General features: G+C 40.5%; 1 protein-coding gene across 4 annotated transcripts; it reads left to right on the top strand.

Moving 5' to 3' along the window:
• Positions 1 to 3,221: 3,221 nt before the first annotated feature.
• marveld2 (MARVEL domain containing 2) lies at positions 3,222 to 18,725 on the top strand. Of its 4 annotated transcripts, none has more exons than XM_003216330.4 (7): positions 3,222 to 3,345; positions 6,787 to 7,941; positions 9,832 to 9,864; positions 11,649 to 11,785; positions 13,403 to 13,574; positions 15,150 to 15,200; positions 18,369 to 18,725. In XM_003216330.4, the coding sequence occupies exons 1-7, from the start codon at positions 3,277 to 3,279 to the stop codon at positions 18,477 to 18,479; spliced, it is 1,728 nt and encodes a 575-aa protein (XP_003216378.3). In that variant the 5' UTR covers positions 3,222 to 3,276; the 3' UTR covers positions 18,480 to 18,725. The 4 variants fall into 4 exon arrangements, with proteins under 4 accessions (XP_003216378.3, XP_008101184.2, XP_008101185.2 ...); XM_008102977.3 differs by lacking the exon at positions 3,222 to 3,345 and adding an exon at positions 3,418 to 3,658; XM_008102978.3 differs by lacking the exon at positions 3,222 to 3,345 and adding an exon at positions 3,418 to 3,643.
• Positions 18,726 to 21,162: the final 2,437 nt, after the last annotated feature.

Genomic DNA, 21,162 nt, shown 5'->3' on the forward strand with positions numbered 1-21,162 from the left:
GTTTTCTTTTTATGAAGTACAGCTGAAGTGTTTTCTGCAGAGTCTGCTGTAAATATTGCACAGCAGATTTGTGTAAATGTCTAAAACAGCCACTAGATGATGTTCAGAAACCTTTTACAGTTACCCTATTTTTCGGAACCACAACAATAAGAGAAGGGAATATTTGGGGTCACAACCCACAGTTTAAGAAGCAGTGGGCTAAGGCACTTAATGTTGGGGTTCTGAAAAATATGTCAGTAAAAGGTTTCTGAACACCACCCATTTACAAGAATCTGTGAACAACTGAGCTATTCTTCATCTGTTCGTTTCGCAAGCCTTGCAAATGCTGGTTTATTATCAGGTATTTTTTATATACCTGGGGGTCATGTAAAACATTCTTGGGTAGAAATGGGGTTGCAAATGGAAAAAGTTTTAACAAGCCCTCATCCAAGCAATTATAATAATAGCAGCAAGAATATTTATATTCTGCCGTCCTCCCTTAAAGGACACTCAAAGTGGCACACAACATTAAAAACTAAAAACCCAGAACAAACAAATATTAAAATGGAAGGAAACAGAATTGTTAAAACAAATAAATTAAATCATTAAAACTATTTAAAAATATAAAAAACACTATACAGCAGCCCTTGGCTCGCTCTTAAAAACCCGTTCTTAATAAACTACTGCCAAATTCTTATTAAACTAGCATATTTAAACCAAGCAAAAGGTTTGCAAGCTGGGAGCTTATCTGAATCTGTGGTTTGACACATTGATGTTTGCTTGCCTGGACATTCAATGAAAGCAGGCTTTAAAAAAATTAAGGAGGTCTGGTGTTTGTATGTGTTGTGTTTCAATTATTATTTTAACAGTTCCTAAGTGTTTTAAGTGACTTTAAATTACTGGTCATTTTATTTCTATTTTGATTTTTCTATGTTGTAGATCAGGCATGGGCAAACTTGGGCCCTCCAGGTGTTTTGGACTTCAACTCTTACCATTCCTAAGAGCCTACCTGTTAGGAACGGCTGTTAGGAATGGTGGGAGTTGAAGTCCAAAACACCTGGAGGGCAGAAATTTGCCCATATCTGTTGTAGACTGTAAATTACATTTTTAATGTTATTTATTTTGTTTATTTCCTGTTTTTTCTCTCCATATGGAGACTCAAAGCGGCTCACACCTAAAAGCATTACAATACAACTTTAAATATACAAATATTAAAATAGCTTTAAACATCATTAATATTAAAACAACTCAGGTTAAAACCGTAAAAACATAAAAAAAATCACCGCAGCAACTGATGATCTTAAAAACTTTCTTCTTTAAAAGCCTGCCAGAATAAAAAAAGTTTTAGCCTGCCACCGGAAGGACAGTAGGGAGCAGGCCATTCTGGCTTCCCTGAGAAGAAGGAAGTTCCAGAGTTGAGGGGTAGCCACCAAGAAGGCCCGCTCTCATTCCCACCAACCGTGCTCGAGATGGAGTTGGGACCGAGAGAAGGGCCTCTCACAGGGCCCAGGCAGGTTTGTGCAAGGGGATGCAGTTGGCCAAATAGTTGGACCTGAACCATCTAAGGCTTTAAAGGTCATAACCATCACTTTGAATTGTACCTGGCAACAGACTAGCAGTCAGTGGAGCTGCTGCAACAGAGAGGTTTTCTGCTTCCATCGCCGAAATCACAGGGTTGTTGTTGTTTTCTGGGCTGTATGGCCATGTTCCGGAAGCATTCTCTCCTGATGTTTCACCCACATCTATGGCAGGCATCCTCAGAGGTTGTGAGGTATATTGGAAAAAACTAAGCAAGGAAGGTTTATATATCTGGAAGGTCCAGGGTGAGAGAAGGAACTCTTGTCTGTTGGAGGAGAGTGTGAATGTTTTAATTAATTAATTAATTAATCTCCTTGATTAGCATTAATGGCCTTTCCTGATTCATGTCCTGACTTCTTCCTGCCTGGGGAAATCTTTTGTTCAGAGATGTTAGCTGCCCTTGATTGATTCATGTCTGGAATTCCTCTGTTTTCAGAATGTTGTTCTGGTTTTAGAGTTTTTTAAATACTGGTAGCCAGGTATTGCTCATTTTCATGGTTTCCTCCTTTCTGTTGAAATTGTCCACATGCTTGTGGATTTCAATGGCTTCTCTGTGTAGTTGTTAAGAGTGGTCCAGCATCTCTCCGCATCTCAAATAATATACTGTGCCCAGTTGTAGAGTTGGGTGTCATCTGCATATAGGTGGCACCCAACTCCAAAACTCCAGACGAGTTCTCCCTGCGGTTTCAATTTATAGTGTACTACAACATCAAAGGGCCCCTGGTGGCACAGTGTGTTAAAGCAGTGAGCTGCTGAACTTGTGGATCAAAAGGTGCCAGGTTCAAATCCTGGGCACGGAATGAGTGCCCGCTGTTAGCCCCAGCTCCTGCCAACCTATTTATTTATTTAGGTATTTACTTACAGTATTTATATTCCGCCCTTCTCACCCCGAAGGGGACTCAGGGCGGATCACATCATATACATATAGGGCAAACATTCAATGCCCATATACACATAGAACCAAGACAGAGACAGACGCAGAGGCAATTTAACCTTCTCCTGAGGGGATGTTCGATTCTGGCCACAGGGGGGAGCAGCTGCTTCATCATCCACTGTGACGGCACTTCCTCATTCCAACGTCGTAAATTAGCTAAATTTGCCTCCCCACTTTATAAGTGGTACCTTATTTCCTACTTGATAGATGCAACTATCTTTCGGGTTGCTAGGTCAGCAACAAGCAGGGGCTATTTTTTATTTTTTTAATTGACGGGTGCTCACCCCACCACGGACTGGCCTCGAACTCATGACCTCATGGTCAGAGTGATTTATTGCAGCAGGCTGCTTACCAGCCTGGGCCACAGCCCGGCCCCTAGCAGTTTGAAAACATGCAAATGTGAGTAGATCAATAGGTACCTCTCCAGCAGGAAGGTAATGGTGCTCCATGTAGTCATGCCAGCCACATGACCTTGGAGGTGTCTATTGACAACGCCGGCTCTTCGGCCTAGAAATGGAGATAAGCACCAACCCCCAGAGTCGGTCACGACTGGACTTAACGTCAGGGGAAAACCTTTACCTTTACCTTACAAAATACAAACATCAAAATAGAAACAAACTTACAAGTCGTTTAAAGTCACTTAAAACACTTAGAAGGTGAAGATAGATCATAAGAACAGAAACTCCTTTGATGAATGGCCTTAAGAGGCTTCTTTTTTAAAGGGAGGGGCTTAGAGCCTGGTGTAAAGGCCGCCTTCCCAAGAACTACAACCTTGCGGGGCGGACATGGCATTCCAGGGAGAAGCCAGCCCTCCCTCCAGACTCAAGAGAAAGAAGTGGCTGCTAACCAAACAGGTAAGTCTCCGCCGCTGGGTTATCTGGGCTGCAGGTGAGGAAGCAGGGCGAGCACCTGACCCAGGTAGGCGGAGACGCGTGTTCCTTGCAGGGAGGAGAGAAAGAAAGAAACCTCTCCCCGGGAAGCAGAGAAGGAAGCGGGATCCAGCCGGGCACAGCCTTTCCCCACCTACTTTGGAGCTTTGACCCACTTTCCCCGTCTCTCCCTGGAGGGTCTTTTGCCGGGGAAGCCTCGGAGAAGCGGGAGAGGCGCAGGTGCGCTTTTGTTTCGCTCCGAGGCCGATTGGGAGGGCGCAAGGTGTGGCTCCCCTTTGTGAGTGAGTATGGCGGCCGCAAAGGAGGGGAAATAGCGGGGTTTCTCTTTTAAAAAGTGAAGACTTTCTGTATTAATGTCAAAAATAGGAAGGATCAGTGCTACATTAGAACAGGAAAGACAAACATCGCCTAAGTAAAATAAATAAATATTAAATTAATAAATAAATTCAATTTAAAAAGGTGCAAACACTAAACTGATCTGGGAATCTGCTATTGCAACACGTCCAATGAAGTGGTTTATAACCAGTATAAAACAAGATTAGAACTACAGTAGAGTCTCACTTATCCAAGCCTCGCTTATACAAGCCTCTGGATTATCCAAGCAATTTATGTAGTCAATGTTTTCAATATATCATAATATTTTGGTGCTAAATTCATAAATACAGTAATTACAACATAACATTACTGCGTATTGAACTACTTTTTCTGTCAAATTTGTTGTATAACATGATGTTTTGGTGCTTAATTTGTAAAATCATAACCTAATTTGATGTTTAATAGGCTTTTCCTTAATCCCTCCTTATTATCCAAGATATTTGCTTATCCAAGCTTCTGCTGGCCCGTTTAGCTTGGATAAGTGAGACTCTACTGTAATTACCTTCCAGTCTACTTGGAATACACAAAGCTCATTCCAGAAGCGTGTTTAAGAGTCCAGAAGAGCCTTGACTCCCTGTGTGAGTCCCATTGGAGAGTAAGTCCCCACTTTAGAGGGATCCAAAAGGCACTCAATCCCAGCTGATGTCAGAAGCTAAGCAGGGTCAGCCCCGGTTGGCACTTGGGTGGGAGACCGCCAAGGAATCCCAGGCGCCGTAGGCTATGTTTCAGAGGAAGGAATAGGCACAGGCGCCTCTTGTGTAAGGAAACCTATATGATATCCATGGGGTTACTTAGGATGCATCTACACCAGGCATGGGCGAACTTAGGCCCTCCAGGTGCTTTGGACTTCAACCCCCACCATTCCTGACAGCCTCAGGCCCCTTCCTTTTCCCCCTCAGCCGCTTAAGCTTTTCCCCCTTGTTTTTTTGTTGTTGTTGTTGCAAATTGCAAAGGAAAGAGTGACATTGGGAGTTGGCATCATTTGCTTCCTTTTCTGATCCCTCTTTTCCGGGAGGATATGATTCATATTTATCTTTCAAATGATCCCGTTATGGATATGTTTTTGAACTTTGCTAACTCTTAACTGTGTGTTTCAGGCCATTTCTGACTCATATTTAAAAGTTACTGTATATCTGCTATTGCTTCACGCGCCCCTGAGTTAAGTCTCTAGAATCCAATCTCAAACTTTATTTTTCATCTTGTCAGAAGCTAAAAGTTACTGTATATCTGCTGTTGCTTCATGCGCCTCTGAGTTAAGCCTCTAGAATCCAATCTCAAAAACTTTTTTTCGTGTCAGAAGTGACTTGAGAACATATTGCAAGTTGCTTCTGGTGTGAGAGCATTGGCCGTCTACAGAGACATTGCCCAGGGGATGCCCATCCTGCTGGGAAGTGTCTCTCACGTCCCTGCAAGCTAGAGCTGACAGACAGGAGCTCACCCCGTCTCGTGGATTTGAACCTTCAAGTCAGCAGTTCAGCCAGCACGAGGGTTTAATCCATTGCACCACTGTGGCTCTAATCTCAATCTCAAACTGAAAGAGATCCACGTGGTTTACATTGTCGTTAGTTCTCTTGTTGTTGTTGTTCTTAAAGCCAAAATGGAAACATGAAAATAATGTATTCTATAATTTTGTAGAATGGTTTGGGTTTTTAAAATTAGAATTGGCTATTTTTTTTTACCTGAGTCAAATGCTTACCTAACATACAAAATGGCCTTTTTACTTTGGTTGCAAAAAAGATCAGAACGTAAGAGCGGGATAAAATTGTTACAAAGTGCCCTGGAGACAATTTCCCATCTCCACTGCCATATAATGTATTATATGAATCTACACTGACTCATATATAACTACAATGAGACCCCTCGGGGGGGAGAGGGTGGGTTAAAAATAAAGTATTATTATTATTGGGTTGCTGTGAGTTTTCTGGGCTGTATGGCCATGTTCCAGAATCATTCCCTCCTGACGTTTCATCCACATCTATGGCAGACATCCTCAGAGATTGTGAGGTCTATTGGAAACTAGGCAAGTGAGGGTTATATATCTGTGGCGTGTCTAGGGTGGGAGAAAAAACGCTTGTCTGTTTGAGGCAGGTGTCAATGTTGCAACTGGCCACCTTGCTTAGCACTGAATAGCCTTGCAGTTTCAAAGCCTGACTGTTTCCTGCTTGGGGGAAATCCCTTGTTAAGAGGTGTTAGCTGCCCTGATTGTTTCCTGTCTGGAATTCCCCTGTTTTTTTGAGTATTTACTGTCCTGATTTTAGAGGTTTTTTAAAATACTGGTAGCCATATTTTGTTCATTTTCATGGTTTCCTCCATTCTGTTTAAATTGTCCACATACTTGTGGATTTCATTGGCTTATCTGTGTAGTCTGACATGGTGGTTGTTAGAGTGGTCCAGCATTTCTGCGCTCCCAAATAATCTGCTGTGTCCAGGTTGGTTCATCAAGGGCTGACTTCTCTGGCTGAGTTAGTCTGCAGTGCCTTTCATTTCCTTGATTCGTGTTTGGTGGTCCCTATGTAGATTTTTCTACAGCTGCATGGTATATAGTAGACCCCTGCAGAGGAGAGAGGAAAACTCACAACAGCCCAGTGATTCCGGCCATGAAAACCTTCAACAAAACGTTGTTGTTGTTGTTATTGTTATTGTTGTGTTGTTGTTGTTGAGCAGTGTAAATGGTGCCCCAGAATATTAATCCGATTTTATGTTAGAAATATACCTGCAACTTGAAATGTTTTTGTTCTTGATATAAGTTTGGTAATAATTTTGGTTTCTGCCTTTTGTACTTTTTATCTTGAACGTTCTGTACATTTTATGGTTCCTTGTCATTGCCATTGACTAGCATGATAAACATATTGATTGGTTGATAGTCTTCAATTTTTTAAATTAGGTTTTGTTTTAGATTCTTCTGACAAGAATCTAGTGCTGTTTTTCCATTTGGCTGAGTACGTTTGTTTATGTTGTCCCCATTCTGCCAGCTACTAGAACACATGCCACAAAAATAATGATTAACTTGTATTTTGTTTTGTGAAATAGGAGAAGCTGCAAATGTCTTCAAGGAATGTCACATCAGAGCGCAGACCAGGGCAACATGTTCGATCTGTCCATTACGACGAAGTGTATGTGGATTCCCCTTCGCAAGAGGCTTCAGAGAGGGATTTTCCAGAGTCTGAGCAGAATGTCGAGCCCTTTCCTCCTCCTCCGCCTCTTCCCTTGCAGCCACCCTTTGGGCCTGAATTTTACCCAAGTGAGAGTGAAGAATCGGCTGGAAACTCTGATCTCAAGCCGGTGAGAAAATTCATTCCTGACTCGTGGAAAAACTTCTTCAAAGGGAAGAAAGGCGATCCTGAATGGAGTAAGCCGGTTGCTGCGATTTCTGGTGGCGTCGAATGCTCTCCGCCGTCGTCTCCAACTCTCACTCCAGTGAAAACAGCCCATGCTTCAGCTCAGAGCTCTTACCAGGATCCGTATGGCGGATCAGGGGGGACATACAACTCTCGCAAAGAAGCCGAAGCCATGCTTTCTTCGGAGCCCTACAGCACTCTAGAAAGGCATACTCAAATTGCTCAGAATTACAGCGACAGAGTTGAAGCTTTCAATCTGAGATACTCTTACATGAAATCGTGGGCAGGGCTTCTCAGGATCTTGGGTGTTGCTGAATTGCTGTTGGGCGCAGGTGTATTTGCCTGTGTAACGGCTTACATTCACAAGGACAATGAGTGGTACAACATGTATGGCTACTCGCAACCTTACGGTTATGGAGCAAGCAGCACCTACGGAGGCTATTACTACAGTGGACCCAAGACCCCCTTTGTTCTTGTGGTGGCTGCACTGGTCTGGATAGTGACGATTATACTTCTAGTCCTCGGGACGTCCATGTATTATAGGACTATTCTTCTAGATTCCAACTGGTGGCCTTTAACGGAATTTGGCATCAATGTTGCTATGTTTATTTTGTATATGTCAGCTGCTATAGTGTATGTAAATGATGCTAACAGAGGAGGGCTTTGCTATTACCAGATGTTTAACACACCGCTGAATTCATCATTTTGCCGTATCGAAGGGGGACAAACTGCCGCAATGATCTTCTTGTTCGTAACAATGATTATATATCTTATCGGTGCAATAGTTTGTCTGAAGTTGTGGAGGCATGAAAGTGCACGGAAGCACAGAGAATATATGGAACAGCAAGTAAGTTGTGTCAAGAAAACAGTTGTTTCTTTGGTATCATTTTCTGGGTCAATGCCTAAGTCTGAGGTGATTATATTTAATAGGGGGTGAATAATTGTAGTGGCCTTTCACCATCTTTAAGTTCAATCTCCTTTCAAGAATAGTTTTCTAAGAGGCTGAATGTGAAGATGTATACCATTTGAAAATACTAGGCATTCTGTATTGGAAATGTTTGATGCTTGTAGTGGGAGTAATGTCCATGATGGTACTTCCAGAATTATTTTTTTTCCTTAGTGAATAATATTATAGTAATATTTGGGAAGTTTGCTTAACATCTCAATGAACAAAGCAACCAGATAAGCACAAAACAGTTTATTCAGATATTCCTATAATAACATCCTATGTTAAAGGAGCCATAGTGGCACATGGGTTAAACCCTTGTGCCGACTGGACTGCTGACCTGAAGGTTGCTGGTTTGAATCTGTGAAATGGGCTGAGCTTCTGTCTGTCACCTCTAGCTTGCAGGGACATGAGAGAAGCCTCCCAGCAGGATGGTAACACATCTAGGCATCCCCTGGGCAACATTTTTGTAGATGGCCAATTCTTTCACACCAGAAGCGACTTGCAGTATGTTCTCAAGTCGCTTCTGTGTTAAGCAAGTAGGAGGAACCCAACTCCATTATATAAGGTTGCTGCTATATATCAGAGTTATATTATTGTGTTCAGTATTGTGGGCTTCCCAGAAAACTGTGAATTGGAATTTACGTTCTGGGGGAAAAAAAGAGTGTCCTAAAGATATAATCTATATTAGCATGTCTGTTTGATTTATAGAACTTTAAAATATTTCAGATGGCCAAAAATATTTGAACTTAAATATTTGAATAGGAAACATATAATCAATGTAATACAATTTTAATGTAATTCAATAACTCTAGAATTTTTTTGTGGAAATAATTTTAATTCCTTGGCTTTATATTTTTACAAAACAAATTTCCCTTACTTCATTTGTTTAACCTGTATTTTGGAAACAACTAACACACTAATTAGAGGACATCAAAAAAACTCCTGTGATTCTCAACTCATCTGCTTTGAGCTTGCCCAAGGCGTTCCTTAAAACATTCACTTTTGCTGTTTGCCTGTAAAATCAGCTGCACTGCTTGCTTAGATTTTGGCAAGCCTGATTCAGAACTCCATTCTCTCTTGTTGAAGGAATTTTCTTCCTTTGGACAAGATGCATTTCTCCAAAATTCTTCATTTATGGTGTCTATCAGTGTATTTTATGAAGCCAGTCACAAAAAAAGATACGGGAAATATTAAGTCTAAAAGACTTTACATCCGTCTCCACTGACTGTGCTAGCCATTTTGGTGCCAAACTGCTTCTTATCCCTGTCCCTTCTCCAACTTTCACCTCAGGCGACCTTTCTGCAGCATTATTCCTCTGTACAAGTAACTTGCTAATGGAGTGCGCCTGACTTGTATTTCTTCGACAGCATGCCATCTTGGATCGGTTTGAGATGGCAGCAGCTATGCCACTAAACGGATCAGGAGTAATATGAACAACTTCTAAAATGATATAGTTAGGTGTGCAGTGACAGTAAACTCGCTGGATCACATTGTGTATAACAGTCAAAATGTTCCTTAAGAATAATAATAATATAATAATAATAATGATGATGATGATGATGTTGTCTGGATTTTGAAGGATACCTAATTCTGCACCTGCACAGCAAAATTCTTTGTAAGAAAACAAGTTTGTGATTGTAAAATTGCACACACACAGTTATGATTTCTACTCTTGTCACATATTAGCGCAAATAATTCATTATTGTTAATGTATACAATACTTAATTTTAGCTTTGCAGCCTAGACTTGTATTGTTCATGATGGTGTTTTTTCTCTTCTTTTATTTAGATGAAGACACCATCCGTTACACCGAAAAAGATGGTAAGAACAAATAAAATACTGTACTTGCTGTATTCAAATGCACCATGGTCAGAGTCTCCTACATTTCAGAAAGATGTGGGAGGGAATGGGAGGTTAAATATTTGTAGAAGTATCTGGGTATATGCTGATTCATTTCTCTGTAAATCTGTTCAGCAGGCTTTCACAAGCTTGGTTTGAATTCTTGCTGCCACCAGCTCATCTCTTTCATCCAAGTTTTTAGGAGGCACCTTCTTCTTGTTACCTCCAGAAAAAGCTGAATCAGAACATGATGTTTAGCCTGAATCCAGTTGCAATCCCTAGAATAGGCCCATTGCATTATGAAAATGGTGACTTCCCATTCAGCAATTGATTCATGTCTGTAGGGACATTTGCTAGAGGATAAAATGACACTCTGTTGGTGACTGAATCTGTTTGGTTCTTCCCTATATGCTATTGGTGGGTTCATTGACTATTTAGAGGACATGGTTAACCAATAGTAGCTTCTCTTCTGTTTTCTGTTGACACATAAACATGTCAGGGCAAAGAATATTGTTTGTAGAAAACTGACAAAGAATTTGTGGCATTTTTTCTGGTTCTATGTCGAGGAAGCGGGGGAATCTCAGCCCCTGGGGCCAAATATGGTCACATGCATCCCCTCTCCTGTGTTGTCTTATCTTTTCTCAGTTTTTGTCTAGTTCCCCCATTTTAAATAGTTGAAGATCTCTCCCAAGGCTGCACATAGTACATTTGGGGATAAAATATTGCCGTTTTTGTCTTTTTATTGCGTTTTATTTGTTTATATCCTGCCTTTCCCCTAACATGGAACTCAGGGCAGCTTGCAACAAGTTTAAAACAAGATCCAGATAGCAACCTAGAAGATATGTTGTTTTTTAAGAGTAAAATATTCTGTCCTGTTCACACATGTGTAGTTTAGAAAAGTACAGATTTCAAAACATTACACTGAGGATCAAAGTACAGCATGCACGCACACAAAAAAGACTGTGTTTGGCTATTGGAATGTACTCCCTAAGACCTTCCCGAACTGGAATTTGGTCAAAATTCATTCCCTACCATATTTTTACTCTGTGTTTTTTCTCTGAAGGAGAGTGTCACCTTCTATTTTAACTAAATGCACTGGACTTTGTTATTTTGCAGAAGTTAATGTTTAAGCTATAGTACTGCCAGCGTAACTGTTAAGGGTGTGTTGTTTCATGTTTATTGGATTTCTCCATGAACAGATAAACTGAAATTGTTGTTTTAGTGTCCTTCAAAGTTGGTGAGCTTGATATGTGTTTTGTTGGAATTTGGAGAGACTTGAGACAATCCAAATAGGACTTCGGAAGAGCAGAGAAGCAGTCATTTCTGAATCCCATGCCTGGGAGGTTTGCGCCAGTCAGATTAACAAACCATGACCTGTGTTTTCCTTTTTTGCTCTGCTACTTCTACTCTGGTATAGATGATGTTGGGTTCCTTCAAAAGGTGTTCAGGGTGTCAGTGCTGTTCTGGATGTATTCCCTTCAAAGCCATCAATGCTCCATCCCTGTAACACCATGTTTGTGACTTTCTGCCAGTGTGAATGCTGCCATTGCTAATTATTTTTAATTTCTGGGAGGATCCATCTGTGGAGACCCCCTCCCCAGCAGACATAGCTTGCAGAGTGGTGTCCCTGCTCAGATCTGATCTCTTTAGTGAGCTAATTTTAATATTTTGGAGATCTGAAACAGCCTTTATTTCCAACTCATCTGCATATTAAGTATTCTAGGTTAGTGTTTTCCAGGGCAAACTATTCTGTTCTTTTTATTTAGTATGACGAAGAAAACTACAGTCCCAAAGTAACATTTGAAAAGAAATTCAAGCCTGTGGAAATGAAACCTGAACTACTCAACGGCCATATACCAGCAGGACATATTCCAAAACCTATCGTGATGCCAGATTACTTAGCGTAAGTATATTTCTGTAGAGTGTGTTATGAAGCAGGTTTTTGGAACTATGTATTTTCAGCTTTGTGTTTAAGAAGATACTTACATCCGATGCCGAGACACATGAGGAGCTACAATAGTTCTGTTAACTGACTTGTGAATTTTGTTCATATAAATTAATGTTATTTTTAATATTGAGCTAATGGTTTAATTCAGTGTACTTCATTAAAATTAGTAGAAATAAGATCTGTATTCTATAAAATATGCTGTATAAGTTATAATGCATATCTCCATGGTGTAAAGCTTGCTTCCTATTTGTTTTAATCAAGCAAATGCATAGCTCTTTCATTTTTTTTCTGGGCAAACAGGTATCAACATGTGGGTAATAATTGTGAAGCTGAAATATAAGTGAATATCATTGTCTCTTTAGATGCCCTTACTGCCTATTACAGGGAAAACCAGCAGATTCCTAATCCATCTAAAGTGCAGACGTGTGCTTTTCACCTTAAGAACAGACAAGCATCTCGAGCTCTGAGGATTACCTGGGAAGGAATCCCACTGGAGCATTGCAGCACACCAAAATACTTGGGAGTCACTCTGGACCATGCTCTGACCCTACAAGAAGCGCTGCTTGAATATCAAGCAAAAAGTGGGTGCTAGAAACAATATCATAAAAAAGCTGACTGGCACAACCTGCGGATCACAACCAGACACAGTGAAGACATCTGCTTTTGTGCTTTGCTACTCTCAGAAATGTGTACTCTGGAACACATTTCACCATGTTAAAACATTGGATATGGCTCTTAATGTAACATGCCACATTATCACAGGATGTCTACACCCAACACCACTAGAGATGTTATACTGCTTAGCCAGTATTGCACCACCTGACATCTGCTGGGAAGTAGCAGCCAGCAATGAAAGGACCAAGGCAATGACATCTCTGTTCGGATATCAGTCAGCACACCAACACCTTGATTCAAGAAATAGTTTTCTAAGATCTACAGAAATACTTGCAGGAACGCCTCAGCAAGCAAGAGTCCAAAAGTGGCAGGCTAAAACCCGGAACCTCAAGCCATGGCTGATACTGAATGAGAGACTCCCTCCTGGACCCACAGAAGACTGGGCAACTTGGAAGGTGTTGAACAGACTGCGTTCTGACATCATGAGATGTAGAGCCAACCTTAAGAAAGTGGGGACCATGACATGCAAGTGTGGAGAAGAGCAAACTACAGATCACCTATTACAATGCAACCTGAGCCCTGCCACATGCACAATGGAGGACTTTCTTATAGCAACACCAGAGGCACTCCAAGTGGCCAGCTTCTGGTCAAAGGATATTTAGTGTACTGCCAAGTTTTTAACTGGTTTGTGTTTGTAAAGACATTACAACTGTACCCTTGGTTCACTTCTGATACGATAAATATTGTATCTCATTCTAAGATAGGCCCCCAAATGCATTAACTCTCCACTCAACTCATGACTCAATTTACTGCAGTAAAGCTGTTTAAAATTTCAAATGATTTATCTAAATGAACCAAATTATGCTTTGCCTTCTTTTTTAATTTTTATGTTTCACACATATTTACAGCTTGTTCAGCCACCTGATACTTTAGTAATGATAGACCTCTCTCTTGCAGTAAATACCCAGCAATTCGGACAAATGAAGAAAGGGATCGCTATAAAGCTGTGTTTAATGATCAGTTTGCTGAATATAAAGAGCTCTCTGCTGAGGTTCAGGCAGTCTTAAAGAAATTTGATGAGCTAGATGGGCTGATGAGGAAGCTTCCTCGGCAACCTGGAAACACCCTGGTATGTACCAAATTGAACATGAATTATATGTATGAACAGATTAGTCTGTAGCTACAAGAGCAGGCTGGCCACTGTGCTGAATAATTTCTGTATGGTTATCTTTTCCTTTTTGCAAGCTGGAGACATGTTATGTTTATTGCTACAAAGCATTGCTTTTTAGGGGAGAGGCTGAAAAGTACTTGGCATTTCATGAGGAAGTATCCAGGTTCAACACCAAATTCTGAAAGCCCAACTTTCTGCAGTGGCCAAGAGTGCCTTTGCACATTTAAAACGTGTTCATCAGCTGTGTCCATTCCTTGGGATGCCAGACCTGGCCACAGGGGTAAATGCCTTAGGACTTCATGAGACCGGATGGGGGGAAAGTGGTGGAAAGTGGAGTGAACCATCTTACCCCATTCCCTACCATCTTCCCCTGTCTTCTGGGATGGCCAGCCACACCACGTCTGTTGCACTCTACACTGGAACACCACCCTTTCACCCAGCACCACACCAGAGTCCAGTACTCCAATAAAATAATGTTTGTTAAGAAAATATATAAAAACAGAAAAGGCAAAATACAAAAGAGTCAGGAAATATATAAAATGCAGTTCTCAAAAGAAGCCAGAGTTCAGTAGCAGTAATCAAAAAATGCCAGGTCAAAACTTAAAACACAAAACCAAGGAATCCAAAATCATACAATTAATCCAAAAGTATATCCATGAACATGAAAACAGGAACTTCTCCAAGATAAATACTCTAAAGATACACAGGCATTAAACAGGAACATGAAACAAGAATCTTGACAATACATGAACCAAGAACTTAGAACCATAAACAGGAGACCAATCTCATTTTGCAACATCGTTTCCTCTGAAGGTCTGAAAGCAACCCACTTAATTTAAGCCCTCCAAGACACCCATGATATCATGCCTAACACATCTGGACTTCAGAGTCTTATCTCAAAGCCACTGAGAATATCTAGTTTGATGGCTTTTCACACCCTGCATTTTCAGGTCTAATCTATTCTCCCTTGAAAACTCCTCATCTTCCCAAGGCCTTTTCTCAAGGGAACTGGTATTTTCATTTTCCCCTGTTGCCTGGGAATGAGCTGAAGAATCCAAAACATCAGCCTCATCTGCTTGCAATTTCCTCTGAGAACTCACAGATTCCTCACTTTGAAACCCATCATCCCCCCATCCTCTGAACATTCAGAAAAATCCCCTGATGATTGCCAGACTGCAAAACGTCCTTTCCCTATCTTTTCCCCGTCTTTTACCCATTTTACAAGGTTTGGATTCGGGTAACACCTAACTCCTGAAAATGGACTTCTGGCTCCGTTTCCATGTGCTTAGTAAACAGAGCCCCATGGAGTCCCACCAAAGGTGGAATGAGCATTGTGGGGCTCTATTTCCTAAGCACATGGAATCTTTAGTTACATCCCATTTGGATTAATGTAATGCGCTCTGCATGGGACCACCTTTGAAGAATGTTTGGAAACTTCAGCTGGTCCAAAGAGCAATAAGGAGAAAATATTGTAGACTATATCATGAATGTGAGATTTGGAAGGTCTATATTATTTCTGTTTATCCTTCATAGGAGCACGACAGGATTGAAAATGTTCTGCAGCAATATAAAAAGAAAAAGAATGTAAGTTATATCTATTTGTAAATTTAGTGTTGCTGATATAAATTATGGTTAAAGAGTATTAACAAAGATTCAGCTTTCCCCAGGTTACTTGTGGTCTAGAGTTTTTACAAAAAAAGTAAAGTATAGTGTACAAAAGAGAATACATTTCAATGTCAATATCATCTTGCAATTAGTTTAGGTAAAGCTTGAGGACGAATAAAAGCCTCCAGAGGAAGAGAATTTGGAAAGAGATTTGAAGGAGCACGAAAAGGCTCCTTTATAAAAATAATTGGTCACAATAAGGGTTGCACAAGGAAGTGATGGATTGGGTTGCTGTGAGTTTTCGGGCTGTATGGCCATGTTCCAGAAGCATTATCTCCTTACATTTCACCCACATCTGTGGCAAGCATCCTCAAAGGTTGTGAGGTATACTGAAAACTAGGCAAGGGAGGTTTATATATCTGTGGAAAGTCCAGGGTGGGAGAAAGAACTCTTGTCTGTTGGAGGCAAGTGTTAATGTTGCAATTAATCACCTTGCAGCTTCCAGGCCTGGTTGATTCCTGCCTGGGGGTATCCTTGTTGGAAGGTGTTAGCTTGCCCTGTATGTTTCATGTCTTGAATTCCCCTGTTTTCTGAGTGTTGTTCTTAATTTACTGTCCTGATTTTAGAGTTTTTAAATACTAAAAGATTTTGTTCATTTTCATGGTTTCTTCCTTTCCGATGAAATTGTCCACATGCTTGTGGATTTCAGTGGTTTTTCTGTAGTCTGACATAGTGGTTGTGAGAGTGGTCCAGCATTTCTGTGTTCTCAAATAATATGCTGTGCTCAGTTTGGGCGCTAGAGGAAAATCCTGAGAGTGCCTTGGACCACAAAAAGATCCAACCAGTCCATCCTCCAGGAAATAATGCCCGGCTGCTCACTGGAGGGAATTATATTAGAGGCAAAGCTGAAATATTTTGGCCACATCATGACGAGACAGGAAAGCTTGGAAAAGATCATGATGCTGGGGAAAATGGAAGGAAAAAGGAAGAGAGGCCGACCAAGGGCAAGATGGATGGACGGTAGCCTTGAAGTGACTGGTTTGACCTTGAAGGAACTGGGGGCGGTGACGGCCGACAGTGAGCTCTGGCGTGGACTGGTCCATGAGGTCACGAAGAGTCGAAAACGACTGGGCAGCAGCAGCCCAGTTTGGGTCAATGCAGGGAATGCCGTGGATGTAGCATACCTGGATTTCAGTAAGGCCTTCGACAAAGTCCCCCACGACCTTCTGGCAAACAAACTAGTAAAATGTGGGCTAGACAAAACTACGGTTAGGCGGATTTGTAATTGGCTCAGCAAACGAATCCAAAAGGTGCTCACCAATGTGTCGTCTTCATCCTGGAAAGAAGTCACGAGTGGAGTGTCGCAGGGTTCTGTCTTGGGCCCAGTTCTGTTCAACATCTTCGTTAACGACTTAGACGAAGGGTTAGAAGGTATGATCATCAAGTTTGCAGACGACACCAAACTGGGAGGAATAGCTAATACTCCAGAAGACAAGAGTAGAATTCAAAACGATCTTAACAGACTAGACAGATGGGCCGAAACTAACAAAATGAAGTTCAACAGGGACAAATGCAAGATACTTCAGTTCGGCAGAAAAAATGGAATGCAAAGATACAGAATGGGGGATGCCTGGTTCGACAGCAGTACATGTGAAAAAGATCTTGGAGTCCTCATGGACAACAAGTTAAATATGAGCCTACAATGTGATGCGGCTGCTAAAAAAGCCAATGGGATTCTGGCCTGCATCAATAGGGGAATAGAATCTAGATCCAGGGAAGTCATGCTCCCCCTCTATTCTGCCTTGGTCAGACCACACCTGGAATACTGTGTCCAATTCTGATTTCTTGCTTCTTGGCGGGGGGTTGGACTGGATGGCCCATGAGGTCTCTTCCAACTCTACGATTCTATGATTCTATGGTTCATCAGGTGCTCTATTATGGCTGACTTCTCTGGTTGAGTTAGTCTGCAGTGCCTCTCATGATCCTTGATTCGTGTCTAGGAAATGCTGTGTTTGGTGGTCCTCATGTAGACTTGTTTACAGCTACATAGACTCCTGCAGATGTGAGAGGATCCCTCTTGTCCTTTGCTGATGTGATGGATTTTTATATACAGTAGAGTCTTGCTTATCCAACATAAATGGGCCAGCAGAACATTGGATAAGCAAAAATGTTGGATAATAAGGAGGGATTAAGGAAAAGCTTATTAAATGTCAAATTATGTTATGATTTTACAAATTAAGCACCAAATCATCATGTTTTACAACAAATCGACAGAAAAAGCAGTTCAATACACGGTAATGTTATGTAGTAATTACTGTATTTACGAATTTAGCACCAAAACATCGTAATGTATTAAAAAAACATTGACTACAGAAACACTGGCTACTAAAAGGCAAACTGCGTTGGATAATACAGAACGTTGGATAAGCGAAGGCTGGATAAGAGAGACTCTACTGTAATTCTAGTTTCCATTTGTAGGCCTGAATCCTGTTGTTAGCCCAAAACAGATCAGAGCCATTACATCAGTGGTATTTACCCATGTGTGAATTCATCAATTGACCCAATGGGTCTACTCCAGTTGAACCCATAGGATTTATCCATAATGCATGAATACAATTATAAAAAGAAATTAGAACGAGGCATAGTGAAAATGGCCTGAATACAAATTGTTTTTGACCACATCCTGAACTACAGATCATGATGGATGTTTCTAAAGTATGACTGAATCTGCGGACAATAAAGAGGTAGAAAGTCTCTCTTTATTGTTACTTTTACCAACTGTTTTGTATTTTGGTTTTAAGCTCTACAGCTTTCAACGGTGCCACTAAAATGCTCATGTTACTTTGTGCTACAGTTTTGTTGTGGGTATGTTCTATCTTTTTAAAATACCTACAAGAAAACATGTTCTTACAGAGCAAGGGCTATCCTCAAATTTACTTTTCCACTCATTCTTTATTGCGCATTTTAGAAACTTGAATGTCATATTTATTTGATGTTTTCTTTATCTCACATTTTCAAATTGAATGATAACCTGATGGATAAAAATGTCCCATATATTTGTTTTAAATGATCATGTTCTTCTTGATTTAATTAATCTACTCCAAGGCCTGTACAAAAAAAATAACTACTGTGTTTTTCATTTTTCAGGATCCCACATTTTTAGAGAAGAAAGAAAGATGTGAATACCTAAAGAACAAACTGTCTCACATAAAACAACGAATTCAGGAATATGACAAAGTTATGAACTGGAATGCCTAGGATGTCTAGCCTTTTGTCTGATGTTTATATATTTATTTATTGCCATTGCTGTGTTCAACTTTCTGCTTAAAGTGAATGCTTAAAGCACACTCAGTTTTGGGTATAATGTAGTTGTCAGAGACAGTAGTTGGTTGTCTTTTGAGCTCCTTTACCACTGAGACATATTGTGGATAAGGTTATTACTCAATGGGCTATTGCAGGATATTGGAGTGCTTCTGGAAATAAACCAAAACCATATTGTTGAAACATTTTGAGGTTAGTCTCTAAATGTTTATCTGCAGTTCTCTTTTTCTTTCTGATAAGTATCCTCTGTATATCTTTTTTATCGTGTCAGAAGCGACTTGAGAACATACTGCTGGTGTGAGAGAATTGGCCGTCTACAGAGACGTTGCCCAGGGCACCCCCCCAGATGTGATAGTTGGGAGGCTTCTGTCATGTCCCCGCAAGCTACAGCTGACAGATGGGAGCTCACTCATCTCGTGGATTTGAACTGGCAACCTTAAGGTCAGCAACCCAACCTCCAGGTCAGCAGTCCAGCCGGCACAAGGGTTTATAACTCTGTGACTGAAGTCAACTTTTCCCGAATGTTTCAATGTGTAGTTTGCTGTTGCTGGATAACAGTGATTATTCTGTAGATAGAAATCAAGTCTCTCCACTTAAAGTAAAATCTAGGGAAAGGGCTTCTTATGGAGATCTTGTGCCTTAAGTTAAAATTTTGTTTATTGATATACTGTTATGCCTTAACAACTTTTAAGCAGAATATTTGTAGCCAGTAGCAATTGTTTTTTATTCTGCATGCTCCCAGTAACATATTTTTCTAATTTAAAATATTTCTAAAAATCAGTCTTATTCTGAAATATGCTTATATTTCATAACCATTTTGTAAAGAACCAAACTATAATACACTTGTGTTAGTCTTAGCAAATGCTTTGGTGTTTTTTTTTATTTCTTCCAAATCAGATTTTGCAGACTCTATTTGTTGTCATTTGTACAGAGATTATAAACACCAATGTTCAGAACGAATAGTTCCCTGATATCATTTTACTTGTTTTATAAAGATTGATGATGTAAAAAAAAATCAAGACAATCATGTTATTCATTATGCATAACATTAACATTTTTATTCTGTTTCCAAGTGTGTAGAGCAGCGGTTCCCAAGTGTTTTCAGTCATGGAACCCTTCAGAAGACTTGTTTTCCTCGTGGAACCCTAAGCATTGTGAATCCATATAGCTTTTCCATCTTTCATTTACGCTTGTTGCCCAAGAATTTTGTATAATATAGTATAGGCATAGGCACACTTCAATCCTTCAGGGGTTTTGGACTTCAATTCCCACAATTCCTGGCCTCAGGCTCCTTCCTTTCCCCCTGGTCTAGACAATTAACCATTCCTACATTGATGAAATAGAGAGGCTAAAATGAAGTGCAAGAAAGGGTTCTTCATGCCCTCTCATTTTATTTGGCCATTGACTCATGAAGCTTTATCTAACTTTATCAGGTGCATGATTAACTTAATATCTGTTTAGTGCACAAATCCTTTAAAAAGTTCATTGGCTCCCCTAAATGAAAGGTTTTGGTAGGAGAAAGAAAGAAACTGGAGTAGCAGAGAAGGTTAGTTAGGGATCTTAACATTATTACAATAAAGTTCAGTGATCAAGTAACATACTTTAATCTGTTTTTACCACGCTGTACTATTTAATTGTTTTTTTAACTTTTGTATCGTGCTTTTTAAATAACAACAAATCTTTATTTGTACCTTGCCACCATCTCCGCCAAGGGACTCAGGCATCTCACAGAAGCACTCCAAATTATGATGAAAGTGTAGGATTGTTAGCCACCTTGAGTCCCCACGGGGAGAAAGGCAGGGTATAAATAAAGTTGGTAATAATATATAAATCACCCTGTATAGAAAAATCAGAATTCATAATGTGTTATTCCTCAGCTTTAAGTGCTATTCAAGATAGCAGTCAATGAACAGGAAAACTCCATGAAAAAATCACCCTAGGGCTGTCATAAGTAGGAAACAAGTTGAAGGCATACAACAAGAAGTATTCTCGATATTATTGGTTTAATTTGCTAATTGCAAAAGAAAACCACTAGGGAGTTTTGGAGAACAAACTCAAAGTGATTATTCAGAACACCTTCTTAAGCTATCTGATGTCAGAGGCCAGCAGGACTTTTCCCCATTGTGGCAGGGGCCATATTTGTTCCCATTATCCACAACTGGTTCATTGCTGGAAATTTTCCTGAGATTGACACCAGTCTATCAATCACCATTTTGAATAGCAATGGTTTCTGTCAACATTCTTCAGTTCTTGGCATGCAGAATACCTTCAAAGTTGAATCTTTTTTTTATTTAAGACAGTTTCCAAACCCAAACAGAACAATTTTTTTTATGTCAGGAGCGACTTGAGAAACTGCAAGTTGCTTCTGGTGTGAGAGAATTGGCTGTCTGCAAGGATATTGCTCAGGGGATGCCCAGATGTTTGATGTTTTACCATCCTTGTGGGAGGCTTCTCTCATGTCCCCAAATGGGGAGCTGGAGCTGACAGAGGCAGCTCACCTGCTCTTCCCGGATTTGAACAGCTGACCCACCGATTAGCAGTCCTACTGACACAAGGGTTTAACCCATTGTGTCACTAGGGGCTCCATCAGAACAAACAATGATAAAGGACTGCTTTTTGA

The sequence above is a fragment of the Anolis carolinensis genome, chromosome 2 (genome assembly GCF_035594765.1).
Source record: "Anolis carolinensis isolate JA03-04 chromosome 2, rAnoCar3.1.pri, whole genome shotgun sequence".
NCBI classification, from domain to species: domain Eukaryota; kingdom Metazoa; phylum Chordata; class Lepidosauria; order Squamata; family Dactyloidae; genus Anolis; species Anolis carolinensis.